Raw genomic sequence first — 13,227 nt, 5'->3', positions numbered from 1 at the left:
GTATAGTTGCAGTCAGCTGTATACAGTTTATTTCCCTCTCAGTCCAAGGTGACAAGAGGGCATGACAAAATAACAGACGTAAGCAGGAAGGATGTGCATGGGAGGTAAAGATGACGGGGCAATCATGTTGTTTTAAGTCTGTAGCGTTTCTCGGTCTTTCAAGTAATGGTAAAAATGGAGAAGGGGTTTTAGCACCAGCTGTGAGCAAAGTGAAACAGGTCTTCTGTTGGTAGGAAGGGCTGTGGGAACAGGAGAGACGGAATAAAAGCGTGCAAAGCTTTATTTCTAGATCTTGATAAGAGGTTGAAACAATGTGGGATCATTTTCCCATCGTCATCTAAACTCAGAAAGTAGGCGATTGAGAGGAAAAACTGACCAATGGGAACGGCTGGGGTAGGGATGGCACTAGGACTTATGAGGATGCGGATGAAATGGCTTGGTGCCAGTTATTTACAGGCACCAGGGTTGCTGTAGACCGAAGTGCACATGATTATGAGGACTCTAAAGTTGAGCCCCCTGAGAAAACTGCAGGAATCAGTCAGTTCCATAGTGAAGTTAGGCGCAGTAAGATCATCAAGTGGCGCGCAATCACCCTCATCCTTCCTGAAATGGGATGCGAAGGTGAGGAAAACTTTAGGTGGACTAGTGTCCCCTACCTGTACAGCAAAGGGTAAAGTTAGGTTTTTAAGCAGGCAGAGCATTCCAGATGAGTCAGACCTGGTGTGACGCTCCCTGCGCTCCAGAGAGAGGGAAGGTGGGGAATTGCTCATCATCTGATGAGCATCCAACAGGGGTTGGTCGGAACCGACAGGGAGTAGTCAGAGCCAGCGGTCAGGACCTCCTGTTCAGATTAAAAATGTGGCCCTCAGAACCAGGTTTGATGGTTCGAAATGGGTGGACTGTTCCAGTGTAGCAGATAGCTTTGCAATCGGTGCAGCCCTCAGGAGTTACTTTTCAAATTGGCGACAGCTTCATCACAGCAGAAGACTTTGCTGCAGAATCTGTCCCTCGGAACCGGAATTAATGGTTCAGGATGGGCTGGTGGCTCCACCGAGGCAGATAACTTGCGGCCAGATCAGGCCCTTGGAACCAGAGTGGACGGTTTGGATTGGGCTAGTATTCCATCACGGCAGATATCTTTGCTGCCGGATCTGGCCCTCAGAATCCAAGTTCATGGTTCAAGTGGGCAGGCAGCTTCAGCGTGGCAGATATCTTTGCTGCCAGCATATATGAGCTAGGGAGAGCCTTCTCCCATAATAGTGTTTGAGCCAAGAAGCTCCCTTACTTCTGGCTTAGGTGTGAATCTCTGGCAAAGTCTGCCTCCTGAAATATTGTGGGTTTTCACCCAGACGCAGCAGACAATGATCATGTTTCACAGCAAGAGGCGTCTTTATTTCATGTTGTAAACATTTCCTTAAAAATGAGTCATGACGAGATCACACAAGAAATTGCAGTAAGTAAGGAGTAGAGCTAAGGAGAACCTCTCCTAATGGTGGCAAAAAAAAGAACTGAGGGGAATGGGGGCACTCCACCCCCTACTTGCGTTCAGCGGGAACTCTTCTCATGCACAGTAGGGGCGGAGCACCCCCTTCTGGTCATTTAGAGCTAAAGAATCTTTTCTGGTCAGCAGGCTTGCACATGCGCAGTCCCAATGTCGGACTGCACTGAAGACCAAAGATGAACAACAGTTACAGGTAGGTGCAACCTTTTTTTCCTGGTCAGTACATATGACTGGAGAAGGCAATGGCAAACCACCCCATAAAAAGTCTGCCAAGAAAACATCGTGATGTGATGTCCCCCCATGGGTCAGTAATTACTTGCTGCTTGCACAGGGGGACTACCTTTACCTTTACATATTAAACATACAAAGCGGAATTTTGAAAAGGTCGTGTTTGGTAATCTTAGATTTGACAGAACAAGAGGAGGCTATTTGGTGCCCCCAATACTACATATGTAAAGATCAAAGGTACTATCACAGCTGTTATATGGAGCCCCAATTTGGGAGTTTGGAAATTTACAACAATTAGAAGTTATTGTCGAAGGCTTTCACGGCCGGAGAACGATGGTTGTTGTGGGTTTTCCGGGCTGTATTGCCGTGGTCTTGGCATTGTAGTTCCTGACGTTTCGCCAGCAGCTGTGGCTGGCATCTTCAGAGGTGTAGCACCAAAAGACAGAGATCTCTCAGTGTCACAGTGACACTGAGAGATCTCTGTCTTTCGGTGCTACACCTCTGAAGATGCCAGCCACAGCTGCTGGCGAAACGTCAGGAACTACAATGCCAAGACCACGGCAATACAGCCCGGAAAACCCACAACCATCAATTAGAAGTTATTCAAAATAAATTTACTCATATGTTATTAGCAGTCCTAATTCAACAGCATCGGTTATAGCTAGATCTGACTTGGCTTCGATCCCAATATTGTCCTTAGTCCCTAAAGCTGCCATTGTTTTTTGGTAGAAAATTCTCTTTGGTTCAAGTTCAGTTTTCTTACAGTGGCTTACCAGGATATGAAAGCAAATTCATGGCAAAGTCATATATTAAATCTAGTAGCCAAATTTGGATTTTCAGAAAAATATTTAAGGAACTTGATTTTTTTTTGCAGTGAAACAATTAATAAAACAAAGATTGTTGGATATAAGTGTTCGGGTGAATGCTGCATTATTGGGTACCCTTAGAACAGCCTTTGCCTATAGGCATTCATTCCTTTAATCCTTCCATTTTATGATTTATTAAATTATGAGCACAGAAAGGCATTTACTAAAGTACATTTGGATATTTTCATAGTGTCAGGCTCTGAGACAGGGGTGGCAGAGCCAGGGGGATTCCGACCTCCAGGTTAGGCTCTAAAGTGGGTCAGGCTGAGGGCAGGTCTCAGAATAGGGGAGGAGAGGTGTTTATAGCACCCTCTCACCCTCTACCATCGGCTGGGCGGCAGTCCCCCTGCAAGGCTCTTCCTCTCACCCTCTCTTTAGCCCAAGCAGTCTGCTCGCCTTCACCAACTTCCTCCCTGACCTCTTTATAGGGGCTCATCTGGGCCAAGGCTTGCCCCTCCCCCAGGCTCCAACACATGCCCTCCATCTCCCCTTCTGTGAGAGCCTCCCTGCCCAATCGGGCATCCGATTGGGGGTGTTGCCCGCCCCTCCCCCTCGCCTAATGGAGTGAGCCCCTCAGGGTGGGGCTAGCTGGGGTGCGGCAGATGCCCAGGTGCCCCCCTTGGCCTCTTGCGCCTTCCGCTCCAGGGCCAGCCTTGCTTCCTTGGCATGATCTCCGGGCGGCATCTCTGGGGAGCGTGGCTGTGGCTCTTGAGACCTCCCCCCCACCCCGCTGGTGCTTTGTCCGCTGCAAGCTGCGCCGGCTTGGCGGCCTCCCCCACCAGTGTTGGAGCGACCTTGGTTCCTTGGCGGCCTCCCATCTCTTGTGCCTGGGAGCCTCTTCCCCCACAGCCGCTGCTCCTGCCGCTTCGCCCGCTCGTCCCAACTGGGGGCTGCTGGGGGCGCCGTCACCATCGCTGCCAGGTTCTCACGTGGGCCAGGAGCCTCGTCCACCTGCCCCTGGACGGGTAAGGGGGGGGGGCTGCCGACCCTCGGACACACAGAATCGGAGTTGAAAGGGGCCTTATAGAGCACCTCATCCAATGCCCTGCCCAATACAGGAACAGTCTAAAGCATCCCCAACAAGTATTCATCCACCCACTCCTGTCAGTGATGGGGAACCCACCACCAGATCCCTAAGCAGCCGATTCCGCTTCTGGTAATGTGAAGAGGCTGTTATAATGGTATCCTATATAACACATGTACCTGCCCTTGTGATCAAAGATCTATTGAAGACCTGATTCATGTAATTTTTTGCTGCCCAGGATTCACAGTAAAACATGAAATGTATCTGAGGAATATTTTATTATGGTATCCAGAGAGGTCAAACCAGAATGAACTTGTGATATTGCTTGCTGACAGAAATAAATGGGTAACATTACAAATGGCAATTTTTACCACTTTGGTTATAAAGACTGTCAAAATCCTGTTGCTGGTTTGGTTAACAGATAAATTATGAGTTCTATATTGGGTCTGATGTGTTTTTATAGGAACAGCAAGTTACTATTAATTTTGTGAAAAGTATTAAACACAAAGTGAAAGTATCCAGCAATGCCTTAATTCGTTTATTTCATACTTGGTGTGGGAATTTTATACATGGCACAATTAAAGCGTTTAATGCCAAAGTAATTCCCCAAATATTATATGGTATTAGGGTTTTGATTGACACTGTAGATGAATCAATTGACTAACTACTAACATTATTTCTTTGCAGAATATCAAGCATGCCAAATTGTCTCCGGGGTAGCCCTTACAGCAAAGCTAAATCAGAAATCTTTGGAAGTTTTAGTGTGGCAACGATCATTTCTGCTATTCAATTCATCCCTTTTAAACAACACTTTCCATAAAATAGAGCTAATCCACTTTCCTTTAACAAAAGTTTTACTATATATCCAGAAATTCTAGAGCACTAAATTGGTGCCCACCATCATGTCACCTTTGAAATAATTAATGGAAAAACCTCTTTTATGCTAGTAATTTGCTCAACTTTAAAAACAACATGGACTTACACCTGCTTGAAAAAAACGGTTGAATTAGGGCACCCTGTTAACAGTGAAAAAATGACTTTTATATTGTAAAGCAGAAATATTCAGGCCATCAACTCAGGCCTTTTATTACCATCTCAACAGTTTTAGAACAGGCCTCATGTTCTCTTAAGTCCATCTGAACATCTAATATAACAATGTAAAAAAAAGACGACGGAGGTGGTTTCTAGAATGTATGAAATTATAATTTGTTAACTCTGTGCTTGTTTTGAAAGAATTACTGAAGAATGAACTTGACATTAAAATTCTCAATAGATTTCCAAGCCCTCAGTGATAGTGGAGGATCCCCCGCTTCCAGATACCTTTGCCTGCCGTGGCTCAGAGTGGTGACGGAAGATTTTTTTTAATGCAACCTCATTTGGGCTTCCAATCCCCTGCTGCCACTCACCTAGCCAGTGGAGGAGGGGGAGAGGAAGGCCCCAGGGAACAGGCCTGGGAGGCAAAAACCTACTGGGCCAGCATGCAATGGGCAGGCTCCCCACAGGCAGGATGATGTCACTTCCCAAAATGACATCATTATGCCTGCTGGAAGCATGCACGTGGGAGATTACCAAGTAAGTGTCAGGCATCTCCCTCTCCCAGTGAGAGGTTAAGGAGCCCTGGCAACTCTAAGCCTCATGTACTTACTGCAAGTGACAAAGGGTGGCTCTAGGAATGGTTGGAAAACTCTGGTAAAACCATAGAATTTCTAGCAGTTTCTAGAGCTACCCTTTGTCACTTGCACTAAGTACACGAGGCTGCCTCTGCCCCCCAATCCTCCAGCCAGTTGCCAGGCACTACCTGGCAATCCTAATTCCCAATGAGTTTTTGAATTAAATTTGGATTCAAGTGCCATTTAAAACAAGCAGAATGGGGAAATTTCCTTTACAAATACATAGATGGTACATGAAACCAGTAAAACTACATAACATGTTGGCTATTTCTTCTCCTTATTGTTGGAGTGGCTGTCAGTTGCAGGGAGAATACTGTCATATGTTGTGGTTATGTAATTATGAAGGAAAACAAAGGAGACTGATTTCCACAGCAGCAGAAAACAGAAGTACTCACTGGAGGAATAATGCAAAGAAAATTAAAGTGTGTGTAAATAAGATTTAGAGTAACACACAGTTGTTCATAAACAAACAACACTGGTCAGAGACATGGGATTGGCACAGCAAATATTCAGACCACTTACAGTTCTGTGGATATAAAATTGCACAAATAATACAAATACAATTTGAATTCTTACAAAAACAAGGCAGCCATTTTCAGTTACTCATGCTCACTGCATCAGGTACGAATCAACAACAAATAAGTCCTTTTGCTCTCATACCTGATGTAGTCGGTGTGAGTAACTGAAAATAGCTGCATAACAACTTGAGAGCTGTGTTTTTGGCTGAATGTGTGGCTTGCTGTTGTGAGATACTTTTTGATCATTGTAAAATTGGCTGAAGACATTGTCATATTTTTGCTTATACATTGTATTTTGTCATCCATATTTGTAGTGCTATGTTGATATGTTTTATATTAAATCTTTTAACCATTTTTGATGTGTTTTTGTATTATACATAATAATAATAATGTTTGATTTATATACCACCCTTCAGGACAACTTAATGCCCACTCAGAGCGGTTTACAAAGTATGCCATTATTATCCCCACAACAAACACCCTGTGAGGTGAGTGCGGCTGAGAGAGCTCCAGAGAGCTGCGACTAGCCAAAGGTCACCCCAGCTGGCTTCAAGTGGAGGAGTGGGGAATCAAACCGGGCTCTCCAGATAAGAGTCCCGCGCTCTTAACTACTACACCAAACTGGCTTAACCACTGACACCAAGCATGAGCACTTCTGTTTTCTTCTGTTATGTAATTATGTGCAGCTGTTTTGGATTCACATCAGTGAAAAAACTAGACATGTCTATCTTTATGAGACTTTTCAAGGACAATATAATTTTTTAAAATATAAAATGTTATATTCTCCCTTATCTCTATGACAAGAATATAAAGTGCTAGAAAATGGAAAGCAGCAGCCACAAGCCTTTGAGTTAAATTCTGGTATAAGAGAGTTTTAGATATATCATTGATGAAGTTAACTTTCCATTTACAATGTATGAATGGTTAGTCAAAGTCTGATAATTCACTGAAAAATGCTAAACTTTTTTCTATGTTAAGGAAAGTCAGAGGGAAGCAACAAACCAGAGCTTATCTCAGTTGAGCTTCTGAAATTCCTAGTATTAGACTTTAATTAAAGTTTTAGTGCCATAAACAGAAATATAGAATAGTCACATCAGTGAACTCCCATTACTCTTCTAGGCAAGGGCTGTGGCATAGTTGTAGAGCATCTGCTTGATATACAGAAAGTCCCAGATTTACTCCCCATTGTCTCTGAGACCCTAGAGAGCTGCTACTAGTTGGAGTAAACAATACTGACCTTGAGGGACCATTGGTCTTATTCAATAAAATGTAGCTTTGTATGTACATATGCTATTACATTAGGCCAAAGTTAATTATTTCTTAAAAGAAAATGTGGGTTTATATGGTATGTTTCTTCAGGAGATATGCTTGTGCAACATTTGAAATTCACAACTCAAAAGTCCAGCAGAGTGATTAAGAAAAGCTAAATTTATATTAAATTATCATCAGTTTCTAAAATACTGAACATAGTGGTTAAATAACTTCAGAAAAATCCAATCTCTCCAATGAGTAATGTTAAAACCATTACAGAGGAATGCAGGGGAATTACTGCCATTAGCTCAGGACAGACAGGAGAGAAACTTCTTTTTTTACACAGTAAATCAGTGCTCAAGAGATTGCCCCCACTTCTGATCTTTCCACATTCTATAAAGTCCAAGTGCAATGAGAGATTTTGCTTTTCAGCACACAAGAACCCTTTAACCTGTGGCACTAGCCAATACTTGCTCACATGTATCAGAATACGGAATCTCATCTTTGCTTATTTCACATGTGGACTCTGTTGTAGTGCCACTGATCCAATCCCCTGCAGCCATTATGAACGCCACTGGGAGTGGAACGGAGTCAAAAGGTTTTGACAAAGAAAGTTGAAATAGACTCGGGACTGGAATGTGCAATAGCAGGCTCACTTTCTTAGACAAGGAGAGTACTTTCTAGTGAAAGTTATTTTAAGTAGCTAGGAAAAACATATAACCTTCAGCTTAAACACTCATTTCTATTATTCCACCAAGGTTCTGAAGGGATGGGTAGCTTTCTGTTACTGTCTTCTAGCCTCTATCTTAAAACTCAACATTACTGCTTTGGACAAGACCGCCTGTACCTTTTTTTAGCCATATTGCCCTCACTGATGTTAGAAGCCTGGCTTCATCCTTCCTAGATCTTTTCTACAGATGCACAGGTCCTCAGATTTTGCCCAAGTACAGCTATACTCCTTGCTAAGACTTAACTGCCACCTCTCTTAATCTGAGAAAGTTTCAGTGGACAAGAGCTTGGTGCCAACTAAAATAAATATAAATCTAATTTTTTTCTCCTAGAAGTAGAGAAAAATTCTCATGAAACAAAAATAGCTCCAAATCTCAATCTCTACCATTTTTTCATAGGGATGCACATCAGACAGGGTTTGGCAATTTAACCTATAAGCCTCACACAATTGAAAAGGCACCAAGATGTAACAAGCAAGTTTTCCACAGTGTCCTTTTCCAAAAGAGACAACTGTAAATTCTGCCCAAAGAAAGAAAACTTTCCTTTTTATGTTACCCTTTCATGGAACACTCTCCTCCACTGCTGCATTTTTATGGGAATGTGCAAGATTTTCTTTCCAAAAGGACAAAGGGAAACAGGATTGGTATTGTGTAGGTGGTATGTGTGGACTGTTTAGAGAGCTAGTGTGGCAACAGAGCACTGGACTTGCATTGGGGAGATCTGGACTTGGACCTGGATTCTAACTTCCATTCAGACATATAATTTATTACATAAGGTGGTCAACTTTGGGTTTAAAAATTCCTGGAGATTTAGGGGTGTAGCCTTTGGGAAGATAGGGTTTAGGGAGGGAGCTCAGTGGGGTATAATGCCATAGAGTCCACCTTTCAAAGCAGCCATTTTCTTCAGGGGAACTGATCTCTATAAGTCTGGAGATCAGTTGTAATTTGGGAAATCAGACCCCACCTGGAAATTGCCAAGCCTTTTTCCATGATGATATCTTACCACAGATGAAACACAGGTATATTTTGAGTTAACACCACGGTAATCTGTTTTAAGTTGCTTAGAGGAGGGAGTGGAAAATTTGTAGCCACTTGCTATATGGATTCATGTATATTCATCATTTGATGGGGAAAAGACTCCAGAGTTTGGATTTAAAACTGCTATCAATCAGTTAAAAGTTGTGAAAGGTAGTGTTAATTAAAACTGTCAGGCTGGCCCAACTTGCCTGAAGACTGGTTGCCCTGAGGTTGCCCTGAGGTTGCCTTACATACCTGCTGCTCTCCGGACAATTTTCCTGTTCTTCAGGAACACCATACATATGCCAAAAGCCACTAGCCAGTATTTCCTCAAAATACGAACAGGTGGAAACACAAAAGGTAAACTATGATGCTTTGGGTTGGGAGGAAAAAGGCATGGCCGGTCTGATGTAGCCTGTGGACCACTTAGAAGGAACAAGGATGTGCCGCATAGGGCTACTTTGAACTCTGCACCACCAACACATTTATGTGTGTATGGTAGAAGCTCTGGCAAATCTCTGCTCTCTAATATATGGACCCATATGATCCATATGGCTGAGAAAGTACATTTGAAAGCTGATGTGGTATAGTGGTTAGGATGTTGGACTATGATCTGGGAGATCCAGGTTTGAATCCCCACTCAGCCATGGAAGCTTGGCAGGGTGACCTTGAGCCAGTTACACACACACTGCCTAAATTACCACACAGAGTTGTTAAGAGGATAAAATGGAAGACAGGAGAACAGTGTAAGCTGCTTTGAGTTCCCACTAGGGGAAAAGTGGAGTATAACGGAAGTAAAATGTATTTAAAACTAGTTTTAAAAACTATGTGCACATACAGTATTATGCTTCGAGGTGTATATGTACATTTTATCCCACAGGATGCATGAGAGTGAATGTGCCCTTGATGATGGAAAAATTATGCAGAAGAGCAGTCATGGATGTGGGGGAGGGGGAGGTTTTAATTAATGGGCAGCTTTGATAAGGAAAAGGGAATTCCCTTGCAAATGTTCATCACTCCTTTCTTTTGAAATAGCATACTTCTTCCTTCCCCACTTGAGAAAGGAATAAGAAATCACAGAGTGGTACAGGTTCAGAGGACTTGTGCTATTAATCACAATGATATCTCAGACATTCGCACAATCTCAGCCCATGCAGTACTTCTTGAACCACAGCACTTGCAAGTTGGAGCATGAGGAACTGTTGCTTTTTCCCTGGAGATTAAATACTGCACAGCCAACAGGTCTGGGCAAATATGACTTCCTTGCAATGGGAGTGCTATCTTGCCCAGTGAGGTTTGGTTGTACATACCCTACCTGATAAACACATTTTCTGGAAAGGGTTTCAAGATCTCCTTTCATAGCATGGGAATAACAGGAACATTTTACCTAGTTCTAAGAGATGGTGGAAGGCATGTTACACAGCAAAACAATTAACAGTGTACCTCCTGTCTTGTTATACATATGTTCTCTCCTATCTCCCTACGTTCATTACCTTTCAGTTGCACACATCCACTTTTTGACACCACACTCCCACTGTTCAACCTACATGGCAAGCACCATTCCACCTCAAGCAGCAGCTAGGTTGAGGCTGAAGTATGCATTTGGCATTTGATTACACTTTGTTTCCAACTGCATTCTATAGGCCAACTTGTTTTCAGAACTACACATTTCCAGAGGATGCTCCTGTGTGAATTGACTAACAAAGTTATGATGCATAAATCCAGTTGCATCCAGCACTTTCCTTGCTAATGGGAAGCACTGTAAAATTAGCCCCTCCCTCCTGAAACAGATATGGAAGCTTTATCTTCAAAAACAAGAAATGGGTTTTAGAAAGGGAGTAGGAGTTTGGCACAATGAACTGGACTCACACCAGGACCAATGTCTATTGCCAGCAACAGACTGAATGCTTTCTCCCTTAAATTCCTCACACCTTGGTTTGAATTTGGCAACAGTCCCCCAGCTTCCAGCAGAAGCTGGAAAAGATGGCAGTGATTTTAGTGGCCCCTGCAAAAATCAGTTGTTGCTCTCCCTGAACAAGTTACCTGCAGAAAAAACTGGCTGTAACATCACCTCCTTGCTTCTGAAATCACCACCTGGTCCCAACACTTTTGCCTAAAGGTAGAAAGAGTGCAGTGCAAAATCTAATTAGTGCCAATGGTCTCTGAATACAGGTCACAGGTATCAGGAACTGATATAGTCCAGAAACGTCACTCCAATATGGCTACTGGTGGCACAGAGTCCTTGACCAGCTTGTGCACTGAACCAAATGAAAGCTTCATCAGAGACTTAGCTGAGAAAACTTGCTGTTGAATTTAACACCACAGCTTCTAGGGGAAGGAAACATATAAATAAAGATTAACAGTGAGCCAAAAGGGTCTCTGGATTGCATCCAACCAGCCACACGAGCACAGTCTTGGACAAAGTCAGTCTCAGGGCTCCAAGTAACACAAGTCTCTGAGTTCCTCCTTGAATAGCAGGCAACATACTATTTCTTCACTGTGAAGGATGACAGAGAAGGTGGGACAAATGTCTCTGCATGTGCTTTAGACCTCACTCTCTGTTGAGGGTTTGCGTTGGTGCTTCCAGCCTGTATCTAGGAGGGAACCACGACGCTCCGGAGTAGCTGCTGCACTGATGCTGCTGCATTCAGACTGCTCCTCCTGCAACAGTTGCTCAGTTTCAGTGTCATCCAGTGAGCCAGAACTGGCTTGGATTGAGACCGTGTCAGTCTTCATACAAACATGGTCTCGGAGAATACACCCCCGAGAACTCCGTATCTGTTTTAGGTCGTCCCATTCAGACTCATCACTAGGCAAGAGGCATATCCCTTCTACGATCTTGATCTTTTCCTTGGTGTAGTCATGATCAGGACCCACCTACAGACAGAGACAATAGCATGAAATGTGCTTAGTTAAACAGCAAAGCAGAAGCTGGAACAAGAACCAATGAAAGGCTGACTCCTGCCATGCACTGGGAAAGAATGAAAGACCACGGAGCACAGCCTCCTAATATAAGACAGGACCACTCAGCTCCGTTAGAAATGTGAAAGCCCAGAAAAACTCTGCAAAGGGGGCAGGATCCTTACTTTTCCCCCTCAACGTTCGTTTTTAAAAATTTCTAGTCACAAAATTGGAAATTGTGGCAGCACAGAAAAAACTCCTAGGTAATTATTTTCTTTTTTAGAATCTTGGGGGATTGTTTTAAAAGACAAGGTTTTACTCACTCAGAATATATAGTATCAAGATTTGTATGGAAGATAATCTACAGCATTAGATAATGAAAATATACTGTATATATAGCCTATATTTTCAAACTTCAACGGGTCCAGAATGCTGTTGCACGTGTCCTAACGGGAGCTTCGTGTAGGACACACATTACGCCTATCTTGCAGCAGCTTCACTGGTTCCCAGTAGAATTCTGGATCTGGATCAAGGTGTTGGTTCTGACCTATAAAGCCCTAAATGGACTGGGACCAGCATACCTAAGGGACCGTCTCTCCCTGTATGGGCCCCAAAGAGCGCTTTGTTCAACCGGAAAACATCTACTGGTGGTCCCTGGCCCTAGGGAGGCTCGGCTGGCCTCTACCAGGGCCAGGGCCTTTTCGGTCCAAGCCCAACCTGATGGAACTTTCTGTCTGAGGACACTCGGGCCCGCCTTGATCTTGTATCATTTAGGTGGGCCTGTAAGACAGAGATGTTCCGCCAGGCATACGGTGGAGGCTAATTTTAGTCCATCAGTGCCGAGCCTTCCACCGGTCTCCTTCTATGAGGGGTTATGGAGGGTCCACTGCTGGCTGCCCCAAAAAGGGGTACAGTAATCTATCTGTCCACTACTACCTCCCCTTTTTGGATGCTGACAGGCAGGAGTGCAGGACTGCGCGTCTTGGAATGGTTTTATTGATTGCTGTTTTTATGCTGTGTTTATTGTTTTTATGTTGTATTTTAATCAATGTTGTACCTTGCCCTGAGCCCGCTTGTGGGGAGGGCGGGTTAAAAATATAGCAAACAAACAAATATATATTTGTTTGTTGTTGTAGATTTTCCGGGCTGTATGGCCGTGGTCTTGGCATTGTAGTTTCTGACGTTTTGCCAGCAGCTGTGACTGGCATCTTCAGAGGTGTAGCACCAAAAGACAGAGATCTCTCAGTGTCAATGTGTGGAGAGGATGTTAGCAGGTAATTTATATCTACTAATTAAAGTGGGTTTGGGCTGTAAGCGTTTCCCAGGGTGTGGAATGCTAATGGGGGGAAGCTTCACTGTATCTTGAGGAGGTTCTTTTGCATATGGATTGGTGGTTGATATGCTAATCTTATTTGCAGGGCTATTGTAAGATGTAGAGATTTTGTTAGTCTGGTATTTTTCAGGACTGGAAACCATGCCCTATCCATTCTTAAACTTTCTTCTTTCCTGTTGAAATTGTGTTT

General features: G+C 43.5%; 1 protein-coding gene across 1 annotated transcript in view; it reads right to left on the bottom strand.

Moving 5' to 3' along the window:
• Window positions 1-3,878: 3,878 nt before the first annotated feature.
• Window positions 3,879-13,227, bottom strand: part of LRP4 (LDL receptor related protein 4) — a 157,295-nt gene continuing 147,946 nt past the window's right edge. The window contains exon 38 of the mRNA XM_054970370.1: window positions 3,879-11,680. Coding sequence (XP_054826345.1) covers window positions 11,348-11,680 — 333 coding nt within the window. The 3' untranslated portion in view covers window positions 3,879-11,347. The remainder of the gene's footprint in view (window positions 11,681-13,227) is intronic.

This window comes from Eublepharis macularius, chromosome 2 (genome assembly GCF_028583425.1).
Source record: "Eublepharis macularius isolate TG4126 chromosome 2, MPM_Emac_v1.0, whole genome shotgun sequence".
Lineage (NCBI taxonomy): Eukaryota > Metazoa > Chordata > Lepidosauria > Squamata > Eublepharidae > Eublepharis > Eublepharis macularius.
Note: the sequence above shows the minus strand (reverse complement) of the source record. Positions and strands in the feature narration are given on the sequence as shown.